Source organism: Vicugna pacos, chromosome 1, assembly GCF_048564905.1.
Source record: "Vicugna pacos chromosome 1, VicPac4, whole genome shotgun sequence".
In the NCBI taxonomy this organism is placed as follows: domain Eukaryota; kingdom Metazoa; phylum Chordata; class Mammalia; order Artiodactyla; family Camelidae; genus Vicugna; species Vicugna pacos.
In genome coordinates this window covers 108,367,506-108,387,507 of record NC_132987.1, presented here as the reverse complement: position 1 = coordinate 108,387,507, position 20,002 = coordinate 108,367,506, and the positions used below count along the sequence as shown (strand labels likewise).

Here is a 20,002-nt window from a genome sequence, read left to right as displayed (position 1 = left end):
CAGTAAAAGTCCCTTACTCTTAAAAATTGCTTCCTTCCTCCCAGGACTGACTTCATGGGCACACAATCGGTGTGGTCACAGAGTCCTATTGTGCTCAGAAGGACCCTATTCTTGGTTAAATATTCTTAATTTTGGAACAAAAGGTCCCATCTTTTCATTTTGCACTGGACCCTGTAAAATTTACGAGTTGGTCCTGCTCCTTTCCCGTCTTTGAGTCAAACTCTTCTCTGCATTCAATTGCTCCTACAAACCTTGGGCAGAGGGAATTGTGGTGGTGCCTAAATGTTTGGAAGCAACTGGGTTTTGCTGTCACTTGGGCATTTCTCTGCAAGTCCCAACCGCTGTCAGCTTTGCGAGGAGTTCCCTCTCGGCAGCTTCCTCACTTCTCAACGGAAATATAACAGTAGGGGCCTCATTGGTTTTTGTAGGAAGTAAATGACTTAAAGCATGTTAAACAAATAATTCGCGGTAACAAATATTTGTCATTATTTGTTGAGGACATTCAAAGGTCATTCAGGGGAAAAAGTAACCCAGGGGTCAGGCTTGGATGCTTAGAGGGGGTAAAGGCAGGAGACGTCTAGAGAAGCTGGCAGAGAATCGCTGACATCTCGGGAAGGAAGTCTGCATCGTCCTTGGCCGAGCCATGAGCCCAGGGCCAGAGTCTGTGGCTTCATTCCGTCCCACCAGGCCCACTGTGGACTGTGGCTCACAGTCCCCTGCTCCTTTAGGTCAACAGCAGGGGATACGTCTGGGCATACCGTTCTAGACTCACTGGGCACTAACTCGGCATTGGACGGTGGGTGTTTAGGAGAAGGTGGCGTCCGAGAAGTTTCACTTCTGTAACTGAGGACAGACGCAAGGAAGCACAAGCACGGAGTTGGAGGCCACAAGTTCTGAGGTACGGGGGTGGGTCGTCTTTCCAGACCCCTTCCCTCTTAACTTTCACTTCACCCGCATCTCAGATTACATTGCTGTCTGATAAAAAATCCCTGATGACATCCTCTTCTCAAAACAAAAACAAAAAAGACAACAAACAAACAAAAATTTAAAAGAAAACCACCTTTTTTACAAGGAGAAGTAAATAGGTCGCCGCTTCTTCTCCGGGTCCGGCGCCCTGCTCCTTTGGTTCGGTCTAAAGATAGAAATTCCAGGTTGCTCGTGGCTGCTTTTGACGGGAAAAAAAAAATGAGGTTTTTCTGCTCTCCCAACGAGCAAAGGGATCCTATTTCCTTTAAGCTTGCCTTGTTCCCATTCTCTTCCAGAAACACCTCCCCCACCTATCCAAACCGAGACAAAAAATGGAATGCGGATAAAAACGCACCCCGCAGCAGCGCTTTATAAAAAGGCACCCCCGCGAGGCCTGCGGGGTCGGATGAGTCAAGCTCACGGGAACGAGCGGGGAGCGCTCCCGACTTTTCTGGAGCTCAAACGTCCTACGACTCACCTTTCCCTGATCCTGCACCGTCCCTCTCCGGGCCCCAGACTCTCCCTCCCACCGCTCGCGGGGCCAGGCGGCCGGCGGCGGGCGAGGAGCGCGGGGAGCCGGGTGGGGGGGGCCGGGGCGCCGCACCTGTGGGCGCTGGGGACGCAGGCCCCTCCCCGGCGGAGCGGGCGCAGCTCCCCGGCGGAGCCGCTAGGGGTCTCTCTCGGGTGCCGAGCGGGGTGGGCCGGATCAGCTGACACGCCGGGCTCCGAGCCCCGCCGCCGCGCTGCTGCTCCGTCAGTTTCTTCGGCAGCCGTAGGAGAGAGCACCCGGAGCTGCGTGAGCACGGGGCCACCGGAGACGGCGGCGGCGGCGGCGACACCGGCAGAGCAAGGGCGCGGCGGATCCCACTCGCACAGCAGTGCACTCGGTGCCCCGCGCAGGGTCGCGATGCTGCCCGGTTTGGCACTGGTCCTGCTGGCCGCCTGGACAGCTCGGGCGCTGGAGGTGGGTGCCGCGCCTTGGAATGGGGGTGGGGGTACGGTGGGGACACGATCCCTCTAAGTCTTTCGTCCAGAGAAGCTGGGGGCAGTTGAGGGGCCCCCTGTCCCCTCCATGCCCTACTCCCCCGCTTGCGGGCGCCCTGCGCATCCCCGCCTCCGGCCCAGCCCTGCCCCGGGGACGCGCGCTCTGGCCCGCGGAGAGTGAGCGGGCTAGGCTTCGGGCGCCTGGGTCCGGGCCAGTTAGGGGCAAGAAGAGGAGGAGGCGATCCTGAGCTCAGACCCCGACTCAGTCCCTGCCTGGGGGTCGGGGGAGGCGAGAGACATCCAGATGGGAGCTAGGGGAAGAGAGCACGTGGGGAAAACCGAAAACGCAGTCCCTGGATCCTGTCCCCAAGTCTTGACCTCTGCCCTTCCCTTTCTCTCTGGCCCTGGGAAGGAGGAGTCGGGACAGCTCGGGAAACGGGGCACCCCCGTCCCACTTCCCTTTGCCTTTCCGCCCGGGTTCACCTTCCCTTCGCATCCCCAACACCCCTTCCTTGCCCGACGTCCTCCTCCTTCCTCTTAGCGGCTGCTCGGGCTGCCGCCTGAGTGCGACCACAAGCAGGGTCGCGCACCACCCTCCTCAGGCAAACTTTGTACATTTCTGCGTCTCCCTTTTGTGTTAAGTTGCGAGAGATGGGAGGGGTCAGAGACCCACAGCCACCTCGTACCTTCCGCAAGCCTAGACATCCCCGGCGTTCGCTGGCACCCTCAGATTGGCCTGGAGAAGCAGAAGGTCCCCGGGAACAAAAGCCGCGACACCCCGCCCTCGCCAGCCCGGGGCGCGGTAGGCTGAGCCGCGTTAGTCTGTGCGCCACCGAGGCTCCCGCCTGCCTCCCTTCCCCGCGCTGCGCGTCTGTCCCGGAGGGGGCTGGGGCGGCTCCAGGGAGCCTCAAGGCCCCTCTACTTCCCACCCACCCCCATCACCTCCGAGCCTTGCTAATTCGTTCTTGGTTGTAAAGTCCTTGGGGAGAAATACGCGGAGAGTGGGGTGTGCGTCTGGAAAGGCAGTTGCGGGCGGTGGGGAGGCACGAGCTCTCCCCTGCCGTGCATCAAAGGAGGTGTTTGTGCGATTAAGGCGCGGCCTCTTCCCGGGCAGCGCTGGGCACTATGGTTTAGCTCCTCTGGGGGCGTGGGATGCTGGGAGGGTCCTCAGGGTCTTTTTTTTAGGGTGCAGATAAAAAGGATTGAATTGAGTGAAGATTAAGACGGAGAAGATGGCGCCTCTGCAGTGCAGCAAAGAAAAGCTGTGTGGAGGCTGCAGCCTGGTGAAATCCACCCACCACTAGGTGTATAACAAGTCTTCCCCATTCAGCCAACTCTCGAACATTCAGCTCACGCCCGTGCAAAATGACTATTTTCCATTTTATCTGAAGATGCCTAGAAGTTGTTTGCGTTGATAGTTGGGGCAGAAAAGGTTGTATTTGACATCGTTTGGGTTTTCATTCAGTATCTTACCCTTTGTAGCCCCACCTTTCCCCATTTTTTCCCCCTTCCTTTTCCCTACCTCATGGTAATTTTCCAAAAGAGCAATTTCTGGACAATTGTTTTCCTGTAATTCCACTGAGGCTACTGACTATCACAGCCTAGTGAAACCACACTGTGGCTTTTTAGTCCCTAATTTACAAGGTCACTGAACTTTTTCCCCTTCTGTGTTTTACCTACAAGTGGCTCAGGAAACACCTCGGAGCTAGTTATGGCAGTTTGTTTTAAGAGTTGAAGAATTTGGTTGACCATTAAGAAATGCATTTAATTAAGGAAACTGGTTTTTCCCATATTTAAATTTACTCCTACAACTATTTCAGTTTTCCTGATTGTCTTACACACAATTAAAAAGCACAAGTAATTAAAAGCATATCATATTCTTTATATTTGAAGCTTTTGCCAAAATGTAAATATTTAACTTTTGGAGCAACATTTTTTCCATGTGAAAGAAGGCAGCGTGCAGGCAGGTATAATTCAGACTTCTTTTTTAGCTGGTTTGATTGCATGTTTTGCTCCTTCTGCCATCGTTTTGGACATTTTCACCGGTTACTGTCACCTCCTTCAAAGGGTGGAGATCAGATTCACATTGGTTCATATGCAAAGCATTAATGGAAAGGTAGGCAATTCACTCTAACGAGGTTTGAGGGGGATTTATCCAGCTAAATCTCTGTCCTCTGAAAAGATGTAATTATGAGTTGCCTGTCTCTTGCAGGGCTTAGAAAATAGGTCTACTGCAGATGGCTCGAAAAAAGAAATGAATAAGGGCAGTGATAATGGGGCCTCGGCTTCTTCTGGGGCAAATGTGATTACCTGAGCGGATTTTCCCTGGCATAGTGAAAGAAGAGGCGTTAAAAGGGCCCGGATGTTTGTTGATTTAAACTTGCTTCCTCTTAAGTTTTATTTTCCTGTGTTGTGGGGTTTAACCTAGTCACAATTATCTGCTTTGATAGCGGTGCTAATTCGCAGATTACAGATCCCTACTCACACTGACTAGGACTGTGCTAACAGTAGGTGCCTCAGCACAACACAGGGATGCTCAGATTTGATGGAGGGCTGTAAGGAGTCCTGGTTCTTGCTGATCCGTGGGAAACCACGATAACCACAGGGCACCCGAGCTCCTCTCTTGTCACCCCAACCAGCAGAGGCACCTGATGGGCATTCGGGAGGCCATTAGTACTGCAGAGAAGGACTCCAGGCAGACTGATGATCCCTGGTGCTGGTTGGGAGAGTGAAGAGGGACGTGTAACTAAGGGTCACAGGGTTAAATTAGGAATGACTGATTGTAAAAAGAAAAAAAGGAAAAAAAGAATGTGATCCACTAAATATTGGGTCAAAGGAAAAACGGAGAGGTTTTCTTTGTGGAAAAGGCTTTCTCCCTGTTGGTGGAGGAGCCCTGATTTTTACTACTGTTCATGGCTTACTAGAGACTTCTAGACAGATACTGGTATGAAGATGAAGGTTGTCGATCATTCTAGAAAGAAGCAGAGCTATCATGTGCCTTTTAGGTGGCTGTTAAACTGCCACTAAGGAATGTGGTAAAATTCAGTAGAAATGTAATTCTGACCTAGGTGGGGACATGTGTTACCTTAAGAGACTAACAAAACATCTTTCATTAATGCACTTCTTTGACTCTGCCTCGTTATGTCAATTACAAATGCAAAGATAAACCTTATAAATGTACTTTAAAAGTTAAGCTCCAGGACTAAGGTTTAATTTGGCTTGCATACACCTTATTTCTCCCCACCCTCGTTCCCTGATCCCCAGGAAGTTTGCAGAGTAAATAAGACAGGCACATGATTACAAAAGAAAACACAAAGTGTTAAGCACCAAGAGGAAAGTACAAATTAAGCCATATCCTGAGTAAAACTATTAGCAGTTTAAACATCTATATTTAAGGAATGAAGAAACAGGGGGATGAGATAATCCTGGAGAATTGCCTGGTGGTTCATTTTCAGCCAGGTTTGTATCTCAGGTCCTGGGAAGGGTGATTAAGTCTTTGCAGTTACAGTATTTGTTTACCTACCTCTGTCCACTTTTCCACTCTGAGACACACACACACACACCCTGAGGGTGCGGGTGGAGCAAGCGTGGGATTTGATTTTCTTAGTCTCTCCATCTATTCATTTGGAACATTTTTTATTGCTTCTCATTATGAGCCAAGCTCTGTCCTGCAGCCCTGAAGACAGTGTGGTGAACCAAACTGTCTTTTGCTTCAGGAAGCTTCCAGTCAAGGAGGGAAGACAGAGAATAAAAGAATCATTATAAACGTGTGTCCATGAGCAGTGACAGATGCTGTGACGGAAAGGGAGAGTGCAGGGTACACTGTGGAGAGGAGCAGGGACGTCCCAGTGAGGAGCTGAGGGGCTAAAGGCAGCATCTTCAGTAGGACCTTGGCTGAGGGAGTGAGTCCGAGATGAAAAACATGATTCACTGAGCAGCAACAAGGAGGGTGGGGAAAATAAAGTACTTCACTCGTTTTCTGTTTTGTTTTGTTTTGTTTTTCCTGGTAGTTTTCTACCTCTCTGGGTTCTACTTGACTATAAAATGGTTTCCTTTTCCTAGTGGGGCCTCACATACAAATGTAAGGAGTGGAAATTGATGCTCACACCATCTTCTGCACATCCTTGGGAGCACTGTCACCCGGTGTCTCTCAGCCAGTATCCAGTTACACCCTCATGAGTGGCTGGAGGAAGACAGAGATGGCAGGCGGAGGTGGCCAAAGTGAAGCACTGAGCAGACCTGAATGAGTAGCAAGTTTAAGCAAGAAAATATCTATTTCTTAATTTTTATTACTGTTGTTAATGAAAAGCAAAGAGTATCTGAACCCTCAAACTAGGTTTGGAAATGGAAACCATAGTGAAGAGGACAACGTTATGTAACTATGCCTGCAGTTTGATGTGGATAGTTTAAGAAATAACCGTTTCAGTGAGGTCACTATCTGGTAAATAAGATACCTGGTGAATTTTTTTTCTTTGGAAAAGATACCTGGTGAATTTTCCTCTTCAGATTAATGGTTAATAGATATGCCTTACTAGTACCTTTTTAGAAGTAGAAATCTACCCCAAACTGGATTCGAATGACTCTAGGAATAAAGTAATTCATTAAAAAAAAAAAAGCCTGAACATGTTCATGAACTAATACTTCTCTGAAAAACAGATGCCTGATAGGTTAGTTAGCTGACTTCAACGTGGAATACAGAGAATTCAGTATGAAATCTTAGCTGAGATGGAGAACTCAGAGGCCATTTTGTTTAGACTTTGTGGGGCTATATTTGGAAGAAACATGCAATAGAGGTTTAGCTTGAGCATTGCTAGGATTATAGTATTTTATGAAAGAAGGTAGTGGTTGAAATGGGGAAAATGAGAGGCTTTTAAAAGCCAGCTCTCTGGGAAGTGGAATTGTTCCTACATTTATAGCCTTGATTTCGACATCAATGTGATGTCAGGCCAGCAACCAAGTTGTGGGGTTTTTCACGTGTTCAGGGAAGGTAGCATCCCGCAGTGATCAAGAGCCTGGACCGAGTCAGGAATGACTGGGCATAAATCCTGGCTCCGGCCCTTTTGAGCTATTGACTGTGGGCCTGCTCGTGTCTCAGTTTTTCCCTTTGTAAAATGGGGATAATACTGTGTATGGTTGTTGAAGATAGAGTTAATATATGTGTAAATTGCTTGAAGTAGTATATGAGTTTATATATATATACACGCACATATATATATATATGTATATATATATAAAAACATGACACATTATGAAAACTCCATGTTAGTTACAATTACTGTTTATGATGATGTAAAATAGATATATTGAATCTTATACGTTGTTGAAAGTTAAAAAAGGGTATATGATGTTTCACTTATTGACTGATGCACTTGCTAACCAGTTAAGATTATTGCAGGCATTTGGCAGTATGTTCATGATAAGAATGAGTGAATTTGATTGAAATTTTAAAAAAGACATTGCAGATAAGATTTTTACCACATATAAAATTTTTTAAATACATGTTATAAAATTTCATTGATGAAATATTCATAGGTATTTTATATTTCATTTGGCTTTTTGGAAAACCATTAAAACAATTCATGCTCGTAGAAAAACTTGAACAGTACAGAAATGTGTAAAAAGTGTAAGCACTCATTATACAAATGGGAAAGACCTGTTTTAAATGTGTGCACACCCTGGCAGCTTGCTACACATGTCTGATATTGGGCAAGTTTATATTCTGGCTCAATTATTAACTCAGCTATTGGTTGACTATCAGCTATGTGCAGAGCTGTGAATAACTTGGTTTAGTTTTAAGCAAAGCCTATTCTAGAAAAATGAATAAACATGTTTTGCCAATCTAGGCAGAAACAGAAGATTTCAAATGCCAGCAAAAGAATTTCGATGTTACCTAAATGCTTGAAATGATCTTCATCAGAGGGCGAGGAAACCAAAAAACAGACTGCTTGAGAAGATAGCCTTTATGTAAGAAATCAGTTTACAAAATAAAATGAATTATATTACTAGCCAGATGATGGTAAGCTCTGAAACTTTATCCTGATCTACTGCTTAATTAAAAGGCATCCTTTTTTAAATCAGCATACTTTCCTCATTATAAAATAAAAGGTTTTTCAATCTCAGTTTCAAAATTAGGCTAACGATATTTGAGAATACCCTAAATTAGTAATACTGTGGTTAAGGTATGGTTAACACATTGAAGAATCAATAAGCCAAGTCCCATGGAATCTGTGTGGGTTTTTTTTTTTAACTCACACCAGCTCAGGTATTTATCCTTGTCCTGCTCGATCAAAATAAGTGGATTCAAGTAGGAGGAGATAATTAATGTAGCTGTGTTTGAACGTCGTACACAGAGTAGATACAGTGAGGAATGAAGGTACCACAAGCACATAGTAGAGTCAATGCGCAGGGGCAAGGAGTAAGCAAGATAAACATTTCAGAAAAGGAAAAAGAACAGTAAGCTTGTTTTGTAGATGAATAAGTTCTAGAATTCTTAAGGTCTGACTAGTGATGCACCCTAGTGTTGGTATCTTCTAATTTCCAGGTGGTCTCTCTGTCTCTTTTTATTTTTTCTTCCCAAGTTGAGATGATTTTTAGCTGAAAAATTTCAGTAAGAAAAAATTTTTGAGTGATTTTTTTTTCTTGCTGCTATGAGATTGTTCTTTGCCTTATTCTCTTTTGTAGAGAATCTAATTTGTCCTATGCACTCAGTTCGCTTCCATAGAAATCTGCATAGAGGATGTTAGGCATCCTAGATGATTAAGACAAATTACTTTCAGCCTCAAAGACTGCTTAGGAGAATAAGAGGTCTGCTCTATCAAGAAAAGTCATTTTGTATTAGATGAAGAAATGCATTATTACTCTTGTTGCTTTGTCAAATTTCAGAGCCTTAATGACTGTGATATGTTTTGACCCCATGGAGACATTTTACAGGAATAAAGACAGGTTTAATTCTACTCTTGAGATGCAGTTATGCACTTTAGACCTGACCTCTTACCCCCTCAGTGACCACAAACTTGTTTGTTGTTTCTCTTGTCTGCACATGCTTGATTACAGTAAAATTAACAAGACAACATAGTTTTTATTTTTAGTCAAAAATGAAGAAAATAGTATGGTCTATTGAGGCTTGATTACTTCAAAAAAGGACTTTTTATGTTTGCTCTTTCTATGGGATGGCTTTTCAAAAACATAATTATTGTTTTTATAAATAGCGCGACTCAGTCATTTTGTAATGGAATTAACAGGCACACATGATACAGATAGGTAAGTACTACTTTGTAACCATATTTATTGATTTTTTTTTGTCTTTCAAAAAAAGAGTCCTTTTCTACTTTGAAGGTTGAGCCTTAAAACTGATGCAAATTTTTTGAAATCTTAACCTAACTCTTCAGAGACTAACATAAATCTTACCATATGAGAAATGATATTTGAGAGCAAATATTCCTCATGTTGATGCTCTTAATTGCTTGTTACGATTTATTTAAAACAAATACAGGTTTATCATTGCGGTATATTGGTTTTAAGATATGTGATGGGTTCTTAAAGAACTCCCACAGAAACTTGCAAATATGCAGACTGATCATTCTAAGAATAATTTATTCAGATACTTACATATGAAATGAATTAGCAGTTTAAAATTAAAATCAAATTTCTGTAGAAAAGTGTTAACAGAAACCTAGATATTTATGGGCACACCCAGAAAAGGAAAATTCACTCCTTTGTTTAACCAATATTTTTTAGGTCCTTCCCCTCACAGAAGCTTACAGTCTAATGAGAGGCAGACAGAATAAACAGCAAATAGTAGGGGACTTGGGAAAAATTAAGTTGGGTAAGGGGGTTGGGGTTTGCTAGGTGGCAGTTGGCTGTGAATGTGGTATTTTATGTGATATTATCAGAAAAGTTCTCTGATCTAGGCACCACCCAAATGTTAACTTAGATACCTGGAGGAGAGAGCTATTTAGTCACTGTGATGTAAAACAATACCTGGGGACAAGGGATCTACTTTGGTGGTTAGATATTAAAAACAAAAATGGTGGAGCAGAGAAGTTGATACTGCCTGTGATCCCAAACTGTTTCCTTTAATTTGTTTCCCCACTCACGACAATGTCTAGTAGTATTTACTAAGTGTTTGTTAAATGTTTTAAATGAATACTCTAGGAATTTTATACTTTAGTGATGAAAAATTATATACTTGATTCTTGGCAGTTGAATTAACTTCTCTTATGTTTAAAAACATTGTGAATGACACCTAACTACATGTGTACAGAAAAAAATAAAAGCCTCTTTAGTAAGATTCATTTTTCAGCCTTTTCTAGAACATTTTATTGTGAAAAGATTTCATAAATGCTCAATAACTTCATTGGCAACTCTTTATTTCAGAAATTCAGTTGACTCAGCAAAAAATGCCTTGTTTTTGAAATATTCCACCAGCCCTCTGATTGGCTGGCACACTTTCAGTTGAGGGTAACTAGAAATGATTTTCTTTGAAGAAGAGGGTGGAATTCAGAAAGAATACATTGTGTATTAGAATGAAATTGAGTGGCTATCAAAATGAAAATTTCATTATCATTGTATTTTTTCAGTTTGCTGCTTTTGGCCATTTTTCAGCTAACATCCACTTGTTAATTCTGTGTGAACCAGGATAGAAATTGGCCCTCTAAGAAAAAATTGAAATTCTGTTACTCATATTCTCTTAAAGAACTCTTCAAATTCAAGGCCTGAAACCAGTGCCACTATGTGCTATTAACTAGACGGGCACTGAAAATCTAATTGAGGTCATTATAATTAGCCTTGTGTCTTGCCAGTGTTTTCTCAGGCTTGTTTTTAATGTTTTGCGTCAAGTGTCAAATCCTCTTAAATCACAGAACCCAGAAATTTTAAATCCATTGAAAGTAAACTAAATTTTAGAATCCTGTGGTGGTTTTGTGTGGGACAGGTCCTTGGCTGGTAGGATGACTGAACAGGAAGGCAGCTTACATATTGCTGTTAGTTTAAGGAATTGTGAAGGGCTCCTTTCAAGAGTTCATTTGTGACCAAATTATAATTTTGGAATCACTGCATACTTGTTCAGTGAAGTATGATCAGAGGGAATCCTCTGAGTGTGGCCACGTGACTGGATGGCTGAGACAGCCTGCTAGATGGAGCGATCTTAAGACAGTGCAAGTCCTGGGAACTTGCAACTGAGTGAGTAATCAACATGCCTTTGGAGATATCCAGGACAAAGATAACAAGTAATGACAGGGAGGACACACTTAAGTAAACAAATAGGAAGCAGACCCACCCAATTCCTAGGTAATTTCGTCCTTTGTCTTTACTTGCCATTTGAATATTTCACTTCACTTTTGTGAGCCTGGATTCGAAGGTTAAGTTTGTATCTTTGTGAATTTTCTAGGTGGTGTTTATAAGGACACAGCTGGGAAGTATTCAGTTTGTTGGCAGTTTCTGTGTGTGTGTTTTTAGTTGTATTTATTGATTTCATAAATAGCCAATAAAGAGAAAAACATTTTAGCATTTTTTTTTCCTGGAGGAAAACAAAAGACATTGGTTAAAATATCATTCTAAGGGTTTATTACCATTGTTAAATTATTTATACATAAAAAAAATCTGACATGTACCTTCATGGTCTTTTGCTCATTCATCTCAGAAATGTAGCATGTGAGACACAAACCCAAACCCATCGATCAATTCTTCTGTTAGCAGATGAGGGGGAAGTTTAATGCAGGATATTTAATTGGCTGTTTGTATAATGTGTTCACCTGTTTTGTCTCTAGTCCAAATTTTCTCAGCGCATTTGTGATTGCCTTCTGTGATACTGACACTGATTTGGAGTTATGATTTTTCATTATTAATTTTTTATCTCACTGCATTTTTCTCCCACTTTCCTTGAATTTTTAAAAATATCATTCATTTTTGGATGCATACTGGATGCCTTCTGTGTTTCTGGGTGACAGAAGCCGTAGAATCTTCTTGGGACTGTCAGTAAACAGAGAAGGGACTCAGTCTGTTCCTTGAAGAATTCGCAGCCTGACAGGAGAAGAAAGAGATGGAGAAGTAATTAGGTACAGTGGCCAAAGGCCACAATGGCCAAAGGTACAAAGTCTTCATAGAGAAGGCTGGCAGCATTTGAACTGAGTTTTAAGGATGAGTGGAGGTTAACTGGGGCATGGTAGAGCTTTACAGATAGAAGGAACAGCAAGGGTGTAGATGGTATAAAAGACGAAGCCATGGAAATGTAGATGGAGGAGATGGTGTGGAGATTAAGAGCTTTGGATGCCTTGATGAGTTTGAATTTCATTTTCTCAGCAATGGGGCACTTTTAGATGTTCCTAAAATAGGGGTAACCATTGATGGCTATGGATCAGTTAGGTTTAAGAGACATTGTCAATGTCTGCTTCATCTTGTAGCCAGATGTTCCTAAAATGGGGGTAGCCATTGATGGCTGTGGTCTGGTACATGTGGTCTGTTAGCTGGTGGGAGTATTGCCACCAGGAGTACGTTCCAGGTTTTCTTCTGATAAAGGAACGGTAGGGTATTGGGTAATAATTGGCATTCTGGGATGCAGAGGGAATACAATACAAAAGGATACAGAGGGAAGTGGGTAGATTAATAAACTTGTTGAACCAAACCAAAGGAACGATTATTCATAAACAATTAGAGAAGGTTTTTGGCTTTTGCCCACTTCTCCTTATCTGCTCAGGAAGCATATCTTTGGTGAGTGATGGAGGAGGAGATGGGGAATGCTGTTTTATTTTTATGGCAGGAACACCCAAGAGCTAAGCCTTCACACCAGTGGATTGTACCAAGGTGGTTTAGACTCGTGTTCCTGGAGATCCTTCCAATCAGAGTGATGGAAACAGGGCTAATTCCAGTGGCTCTGTGGGTAGTGATGGCAGTGTCAGTTTGCTCTCTCTGCTGGTGAAACATCTTTGATGTCTTCTAGAGACTTGCCTAAAGCACCTTTGTTGTTGTGCTTGTTCTTTGAAAGGAGCAGCAGATAAAACAAACTTTGAAATTGTTAGAAAAGAGGGTGATCCTGAGAATCTTTTAAACTAGATTTCTCTACCTTTTCTGTTGCTGTACAGCCTTTCAGGTCTGTTTATGTGCACCTATTATTAAAACAGAATGGAAACATCTATGGAAAAGAGGAAATTAAGCCTTAATATACTTACATCAGTAAAAATGGGACTGCCATTTTAAAATTCATCCAATTACTTATCTATTTTCTTACTCACTTCAGTTATTCTAGATGTGGACAAATGAAGATACTTACCCAAAAGTATGTGATGAAATAAGATACGGGAGAAAAACTTGGAGCCTTGTGCAGGCCTGATATAACCAGCCACAGTAGGGGGTGTTTGAGGTTTATAGTAAACATTTTATCAGCATCTGAAGATTTATTTACATATTGTACATGGCTCTGTCTTAAGGAAATGTTTACAGTATCATGGTTCCTCATGAACTACTTTTGGTTTTATTTTCTTTGTTTCTTTTTGAACCCTTGGTTCTCTTTAAGAGTAGTCAAAAGCATAGTTCAAGTTTGATCATCTTAAGTCTTGACATTTCTTTCCTTTTATATTTTGATGTGTTTATCAAAGAAAATATTTTATCTTATCATTTCAAAGACTGCCTTCAGAAAAACAGTTGACAGTTTGTTGTTGACCGATCATGACAATCAGAAAGAGTAGCCAATATGCGTTTGAGTATATATTTCTCACACGTCACCCTGGTCATATTTTGAAATTATATTCTTTTTTTTCCCCATCAAAAGAGTGGGTGGTAATTTATATCATGTAAGTTTGAAAATTTGTTTTAATTATATTAGCTAGAATTTGAAAATGTAAGAAAATCTTGTTCTTTAAGTTCTGCATAGTTTTCTAAGGGTCATGTAGTTTATATAATTTGAGAAACTTTATTTTAAAAATTTACTTATTATTATTGTTAATTTAATTTAATTTAATTTTTTTACAATTTCCCCAAAGGACATATTTTCTTCTGAATTCTGTTCTGCTTTCATATATCTGAAAATACTTGACTTAATTACTGAGTTTAAGCCCAGTCTGAAATGGTTGTGCCTTTAGTGGGGTATGGATTGCAGAGTTAGTCTGTTGCCTACTTTATTGACTTTAAATAATTGGTAGTTGATTTTGCAGGGAATTAGATGAGTATCTTTGTTTAAGATCTTCTAATTGAAAAGTTGACAGTCCAAGAAAATGTTCCGAGAAGAACATTCATTCTCAGCTTACCTGAATCTTGTAAATATTTTATTGGCTGTGTTCATAGTCTGTTGTATTTCTAAGTAAACAAGCTCTCTAGAAACGATCTCTGCTTCTCTGATCATTTAAAATACATTAAATTAATTGATACAGATTGCAAAAATAGTGGAAAAGTTTCTAGTTCGATATCAATGAAATGTGTTCCCTCCATGCAAGTTCACTGTAGCTGTTCCTATTGAATTCAGATGTGAGTTTTAAAAAAAGAAGGTTGTGATCATCTTTATGAAGTAAACTCAATTATTACTTAAAATATATATTCAGTTCAAAGGAAACTGGAAACATGTGCCTGTGTGAAGGTGCCATCCATCTACGGTTATGTTTAAAGCCTACGGTTGATAGTTAAGATTTAGCCTTACAGTAAATGAAATGATACTGATTATTTTTAGGCCCAATGTTATTTGCTATTGATTCATTGTTGGTGAGCAGAATTAGAGAACAAAATCATGGCTTTAAGACGGCCTTTTTTAAGTACTACATGGGAATGATAAGCCCTGAATCCTAACAGTGAAGAGCCAGGGAATGGCAGCATTCCATTCAGGTGTCCTCTTGATGTCACTTGCTCTCAGAGTTCCTCTGACCCTTACATAAGGCTCAGGCTTAACTCTAAAGCAGGGCTATCCAATAAAAATGTAATGAGACCACAGATAGAATCTAAAATTTCCTAGTAGCCACATTAAAGAAAAGAAACTGGCCAAATTAGTATGTTTTATCGGCTCCAATAAATGAAAAATATCATTTCAACATGTAGTTAAGTCTAAACATTACTAATGAAATAGATGACATTCTTTTTTTTTTTTTCATTTTATATCTTCAAAATTTTACCCATACAGCATATCTGAATTCGGACCAACTACATTTCATGTAGTCAATAAGCCATGTATGGCTCGTGGCCGCCATATTGGACAGTGCAGCTGTAGAAGGGCCAACTCAATCTTCTACTTTCTAGGAAAAGAATCAGGTTTTGGAGCAGGTAGTATCCGTAAGACCTCCTTTCTGTGCCCCCTCATTTTACAGATGAAGAAACTTGGATCTGGAAATGTTGCCCAATATCACTTCAGATATTAAGGGTCAAAGCCCAATCCTTGTCCTCTGGCTTCTAATCTTTCTTCATCACTGATTCTTCCTTCTTCTTTCCTGTGTTGCTGTGTCTGCTTGAATATGTACTGATGTTAGGTGGTTGCTCTCAGTTAAATATTGAGCCAGGAGCTTTGAGAAAATCTGGCCTACTTGATGAAAGCATGGTCTGATCCGGACAAAACTCTCTTTAGGGGCAGGATAAAAAAAAATTACAGGCGTATCTAGAATCTTTCAGTGGAATAGTAATAGAAGATGATTCTGGGTCCAGTGATCAGTTTTGTCTTTTTCTGGAGTGGGCACTGTTGGAGTAGGAAGTGGATGGACCCTTTGGGACCCAGAGTATGTGACTTGGAACATTGACTGAAATGTCAACTGCCCACTGATAGCAAAGGAGATCAGCAAGGCATTATGTACTGTACACAACTTGTGTGTGTGAGGTCTGTTCCTGGAAACAGTGGGTTAAGCTTGCTTTCTTTTTCGTTTTTCTTCCATTTCTTGGAAGGCCGCCCATGTGTGTGCCCATAGTTCTTACTCAGTTATACTTAGAGTATGATATTTTTTGACAACTTAAGCCCATTGCACTCCTGGCATGTGAGGTGGTTATTTTCCGAGTGCAAGCAAATGTGGAAAGCTTACCGCCCAGCATTGTGGTCTAGTGAAGGCAGGGGTTTGATGTACTCCTGGGATTACTGCTATAAAGTATTTGTTTTACAATATGAAGATGCCCAGTGAGTGAACTTTTGAAGTTGGAAGTTACTGTAAGATATTTATCAGCCTGGAATATTGTAGACTATATGAGTGCTTTGAAGAGAGTTTAAGTTTATTCTATGACTTAGGTTTAGTGATTTTAGACTTTAAGTGTTAAACTTGACAATTTTTCTATGTGAATCTTAGGACTTCTCATCTGTGGTTAGACTTTACCCACAAGGCGCATTAGATCTTTAAGTTAAGCATGCACCGTATTTTCTTTACATTCTATGATGAAAATAATTGCATTTTGCAAATGCAGATGTGGGACGATGCTTAGAGGATTCATGGCTTGCAGGAAAAAATAAAAGTATAGGGATATCTGAATCTCCTCTGGCAGTAGTGTATTAAACTTAAAAAAAACATGTCTTCAATCCTAAGAAAAGACCACCTTTTTTTTTTTAAAAGCAGTTTTCCGTATATTTTTCATAGTACATATAACCAAGAAGAACAGAAGTTTAGAGCTTTCAACTGTTTGAGGGAAGTCATATTTTCTAAATTAGGTTTCAGTTAGTTTTTATGAATTAGAAAAGTCTTACAAATTCATTGTAGGTAACTTAGAGAAAGTGTAAAAACATGCATAATCCTGCCATTCACAAGTGTCTGTTTTATATCATTTTTGAGATCATGGTGTAGATTCCATTTTATATCCTGCATTTTATTTCTTAACATTAACTCTCATGCCATTATCAGTTCTTTGTAAATACAATGTTTAATGGGCGTATGCATCAGTTTAGGGCAGTGGGAGCTAGTGCTTGTGGGCATGTGCTTTTTTTCCCCTTTTTTAATTGAAGTATAGTTGATTTACAGTGTTTCAGATGTACAGCAAAGTGATTCAGTTATACACATATATATATTCTTTTCCAGATTCGTTTCCATTATGGTTTATTACAAGATATTGAATATAATTCTCTGTGCTATACAGTAGGTCCCTGTTTACCTATTTTATATATAGTTGTGTGTATCTGTTAACCCCAAATTCCTAATTTATCCCATCCTCCTTTTCCTCTTTGGTAATCATAAGTTTGTTTTCTACATCTGTGAGTCTATTTCTGGTTCATAAGTACGTTCATTTGTATAATTTTTTTATAGATTCCACATATAAGTGGTATCATATATTTGTCTTTCTCTGTATGACTTACTTCACTTAATATGATAATCTAGATTCATCCATGTTGCTGCAAATGAAATATTTCATTCTATTTTGTGAGTGAGTAATATTCCATTGTGCATATATATATATATATATATATATATATATATATATATATATATGTATGTATCTGTCTATCTCTCTCTCTCTCTATATATAGGTATCCATTTTTATCCATTAATCTGTCAATGGACACTTAGATAATGGACACTTAGATTGCTTCTATGTCTTGGTTATTGTAAATAGCGCCGCTGTGAACATTGGGCTGCATGTATCTTTTTGAATTAGAGTTTTCATCTTTTCCAGATGCATGCCCAGGAATGGGATTGCTGGATCATATAGTAACTCAATTTTTAGTTTTTTTAAGGAACCTCCATACTGTTTTCCATAGTGGCTGCACCAACTTACATCCCTACCAACAGTGTAGGAGGGCTTCCTTTTCTCCATATCCTCTCCAGCATTTATTATTTGTAGACTTTTTGATGATGGCCATTCTGATGGGTTTCAGGTGATACCTCCTTATAGTTTTGATTTGCACTTCTCTAATAGTTAGCAATGTGGGGCATCTTTTCATGTACCTGTTTATCATCTTTATTCTTCTTTGGAGAAATGTCTGTTTAGTTCTTCGACATGTGATTTTTTTATTTGGCATTTCCAACCTGAGGTTAAGATGAAAGTAGTGATGTAGGGAAGGACCCTATGCCAAATGCCTGTTACTATTTTAAGCACTTATGGAGTGATCTTAAATTGCTGCTCTCAGGTAGGGTTCAACATGGTGGCCCTTCAACTATAATATACTATTAAAGAAAATGAGATGAACAGAAACTGGAGAGATGAACAAAAATAAAGAAATAATGGAAACCTGACCTAGTAACTCAAACAAGCAATCCTCTTGCTCAATAGTTCCATGACCACTTTTGTAGGAAGTTTTTAGACCTGACAGGCAAGTATAGCCAGGGGTGGAATGTAGGCATCAGTGACATTGTGATTTCAGTTTACTAGAGCCACACGGTGGGAGCAAGAATTAGGTAACGTGATTACACAGATGTAAATAAAGCATCTGCCTTCCATTTCCCTGCTGTTAAAGTCTCTCCTGATGTTAAAGTCAGAAACATTTATTCTCTGAAGTTCCCAAAGTTTAGAATCTTTAGCCACAAAAAAGAAGTAGATTTATCTATAAATTTAGCGAAGTGTGATGTGGTGCCACTTCCACAGAACCTGTGTAGAGTTACAGAGCCTGTTCAACCAGACCCATATAATCTTTGATTATTAACTGCTATCACACGGACACTTAAGCAGTTATATATTACTGTATTCCATATCATAGGTTTTCGGAGCAAGCACTATGTTCTCTACTTAGTACTTATTTAAAATAAATAGACTACTATAAATATATAGTAAAAAATGTTACCCGTAGAAGCCCAAACGTCTTTTCTTTTGTCTTGTCATGTCTCCATAATTAACTGCTCTTTGCTATAATGGTATATAACCTTTCAGACCTAATTGCTCCCTTAGGACTGTCATTTCTTTTCTGTGAACCTCTTCTTACCCTCCCTCTCTCCTAGCCCATGTGAAAATGTTAACATCAAATAAAATTAATATGTCTTTTCTCCGTCAATCTGCCCTTTATCAGTTTAATTTGCACAACTCCAGGAACTGAACCTAAGAGGGTTGAGGAGAAAACTGTTTTTCCTCTCCTACAAGTATTCAAGCTTCAGGGAAGCGTAAATGAGAAGGCTGAGGTGTCTGAGGACATATATGAACTGCTACAAACATCCCATGAATTATAGTGGACATAATTTACTAAAGATGGTTCATATTGATGAATCATTTATGGAAACTAATAGTAGATGTCCTCCATAGTGAATTTACTCAGTCTTGGAGAAGAATGTATGTTTTAATCAAGAGGAATTTATAGAAGACATTCTGTATTCTAAACATTTAGAAGAGTTCTTACAGTACATAATACATCTTTGCCTCTATTTAAAAATTTAAGTCAGGAAGAAATAGTCTTACAGTTATTTCAGAGTTTTTTTGTTTTTGTTTTTGTTTGCAGTGTGCATTAGAAATTTGGCAGTCAATCATGTCTTACTAGTTCTGGAATAAACACCTCTATTTCTGACATATGTAAAAATGGATGCTTCCTTGGCTTTTGCAATAATAGTAATAACAAATATATAACTCTTTCTATTGGAAGCACTTCTCACGTATTTCTCAACAGCAGCCTGTGAGGTAGCTACTGGTCAGTTACCCCCAAGTCTCTGTATCAAGCCATTAAGATATCATCAGGGAAGGAGCTTGAAAAAGGACCAAGCTCAAGCTCTGTCTCCACTCTGTATTCTTAACCACTTATCTCTTCTGCCTCTGGCAAAATGGAGTCATGGGTAGAGCTCAGCCAGTGTTTCCTCTTGGACTAGGCAATTAGCTCCTTGAGGAAGCAAGCCCTGATTACAAGCTCTGCTTGTTTAGAAATAAGACCAATCTGTTACACCTTCAGTTCCTGGTGGCTCCCCCTCCCTGCAGCCTCACCTGCACGAACTTCTGAGCACTGATGTCTCTACATGGTGGCTTCTGCAACACTTCTTCCATCCCAGTCCCATTCCTTCCCCTTCTCCCAAGCCCTAATAAGATTGTCCAGAGTGTAGATGTTAGAGTCATTCAGACCTTGGATTTGAGTCACAACTCCTTCAGTTACTAGAGTTATAACCAGCAGGAAAATGATTTAACTTCCTTAAACCTAAATTTCCACATCTACAGAGTATAAATAGGTTGGTCAAGAGGGGAAGTAAATTAAAAATAAGGTACA

General features: G+C 40.5%; 1 protein-coding gene across 6 annotated transcripts in view; it reads left to right on the top strand.

Moving 5' to 3' along the window:
• Positions 1–1,685: 1,685 nt before the first annotated feature.
• Positions 1,686–20,002, top strand: part of APP (amyloid beta precursor protein) — a 257,769-nt gene continuing 239,452 nt past the window's right edge. For 2 of the 6 annotated variants that reach the window (XM_006215210.4, XM_006215209.4), the window contains exon 1: positions 1,697–1,930. In XM_006215210.4, coding sequence (XP_006215272.1) covers positions 1,874–1,930 — 57 coding nt within the window. In that variant the 5' untranslated portion in view covers positions 1,697–1,873. Of the gene's footprint in view, positions 1,931–20,002 lie in introns of all 6 variants that reach the window. The other 4 variants (XM_015248674.3, XM_006215213.4, XM_015248673.3 and 1 more) reach the window with 4 other exon arrangements.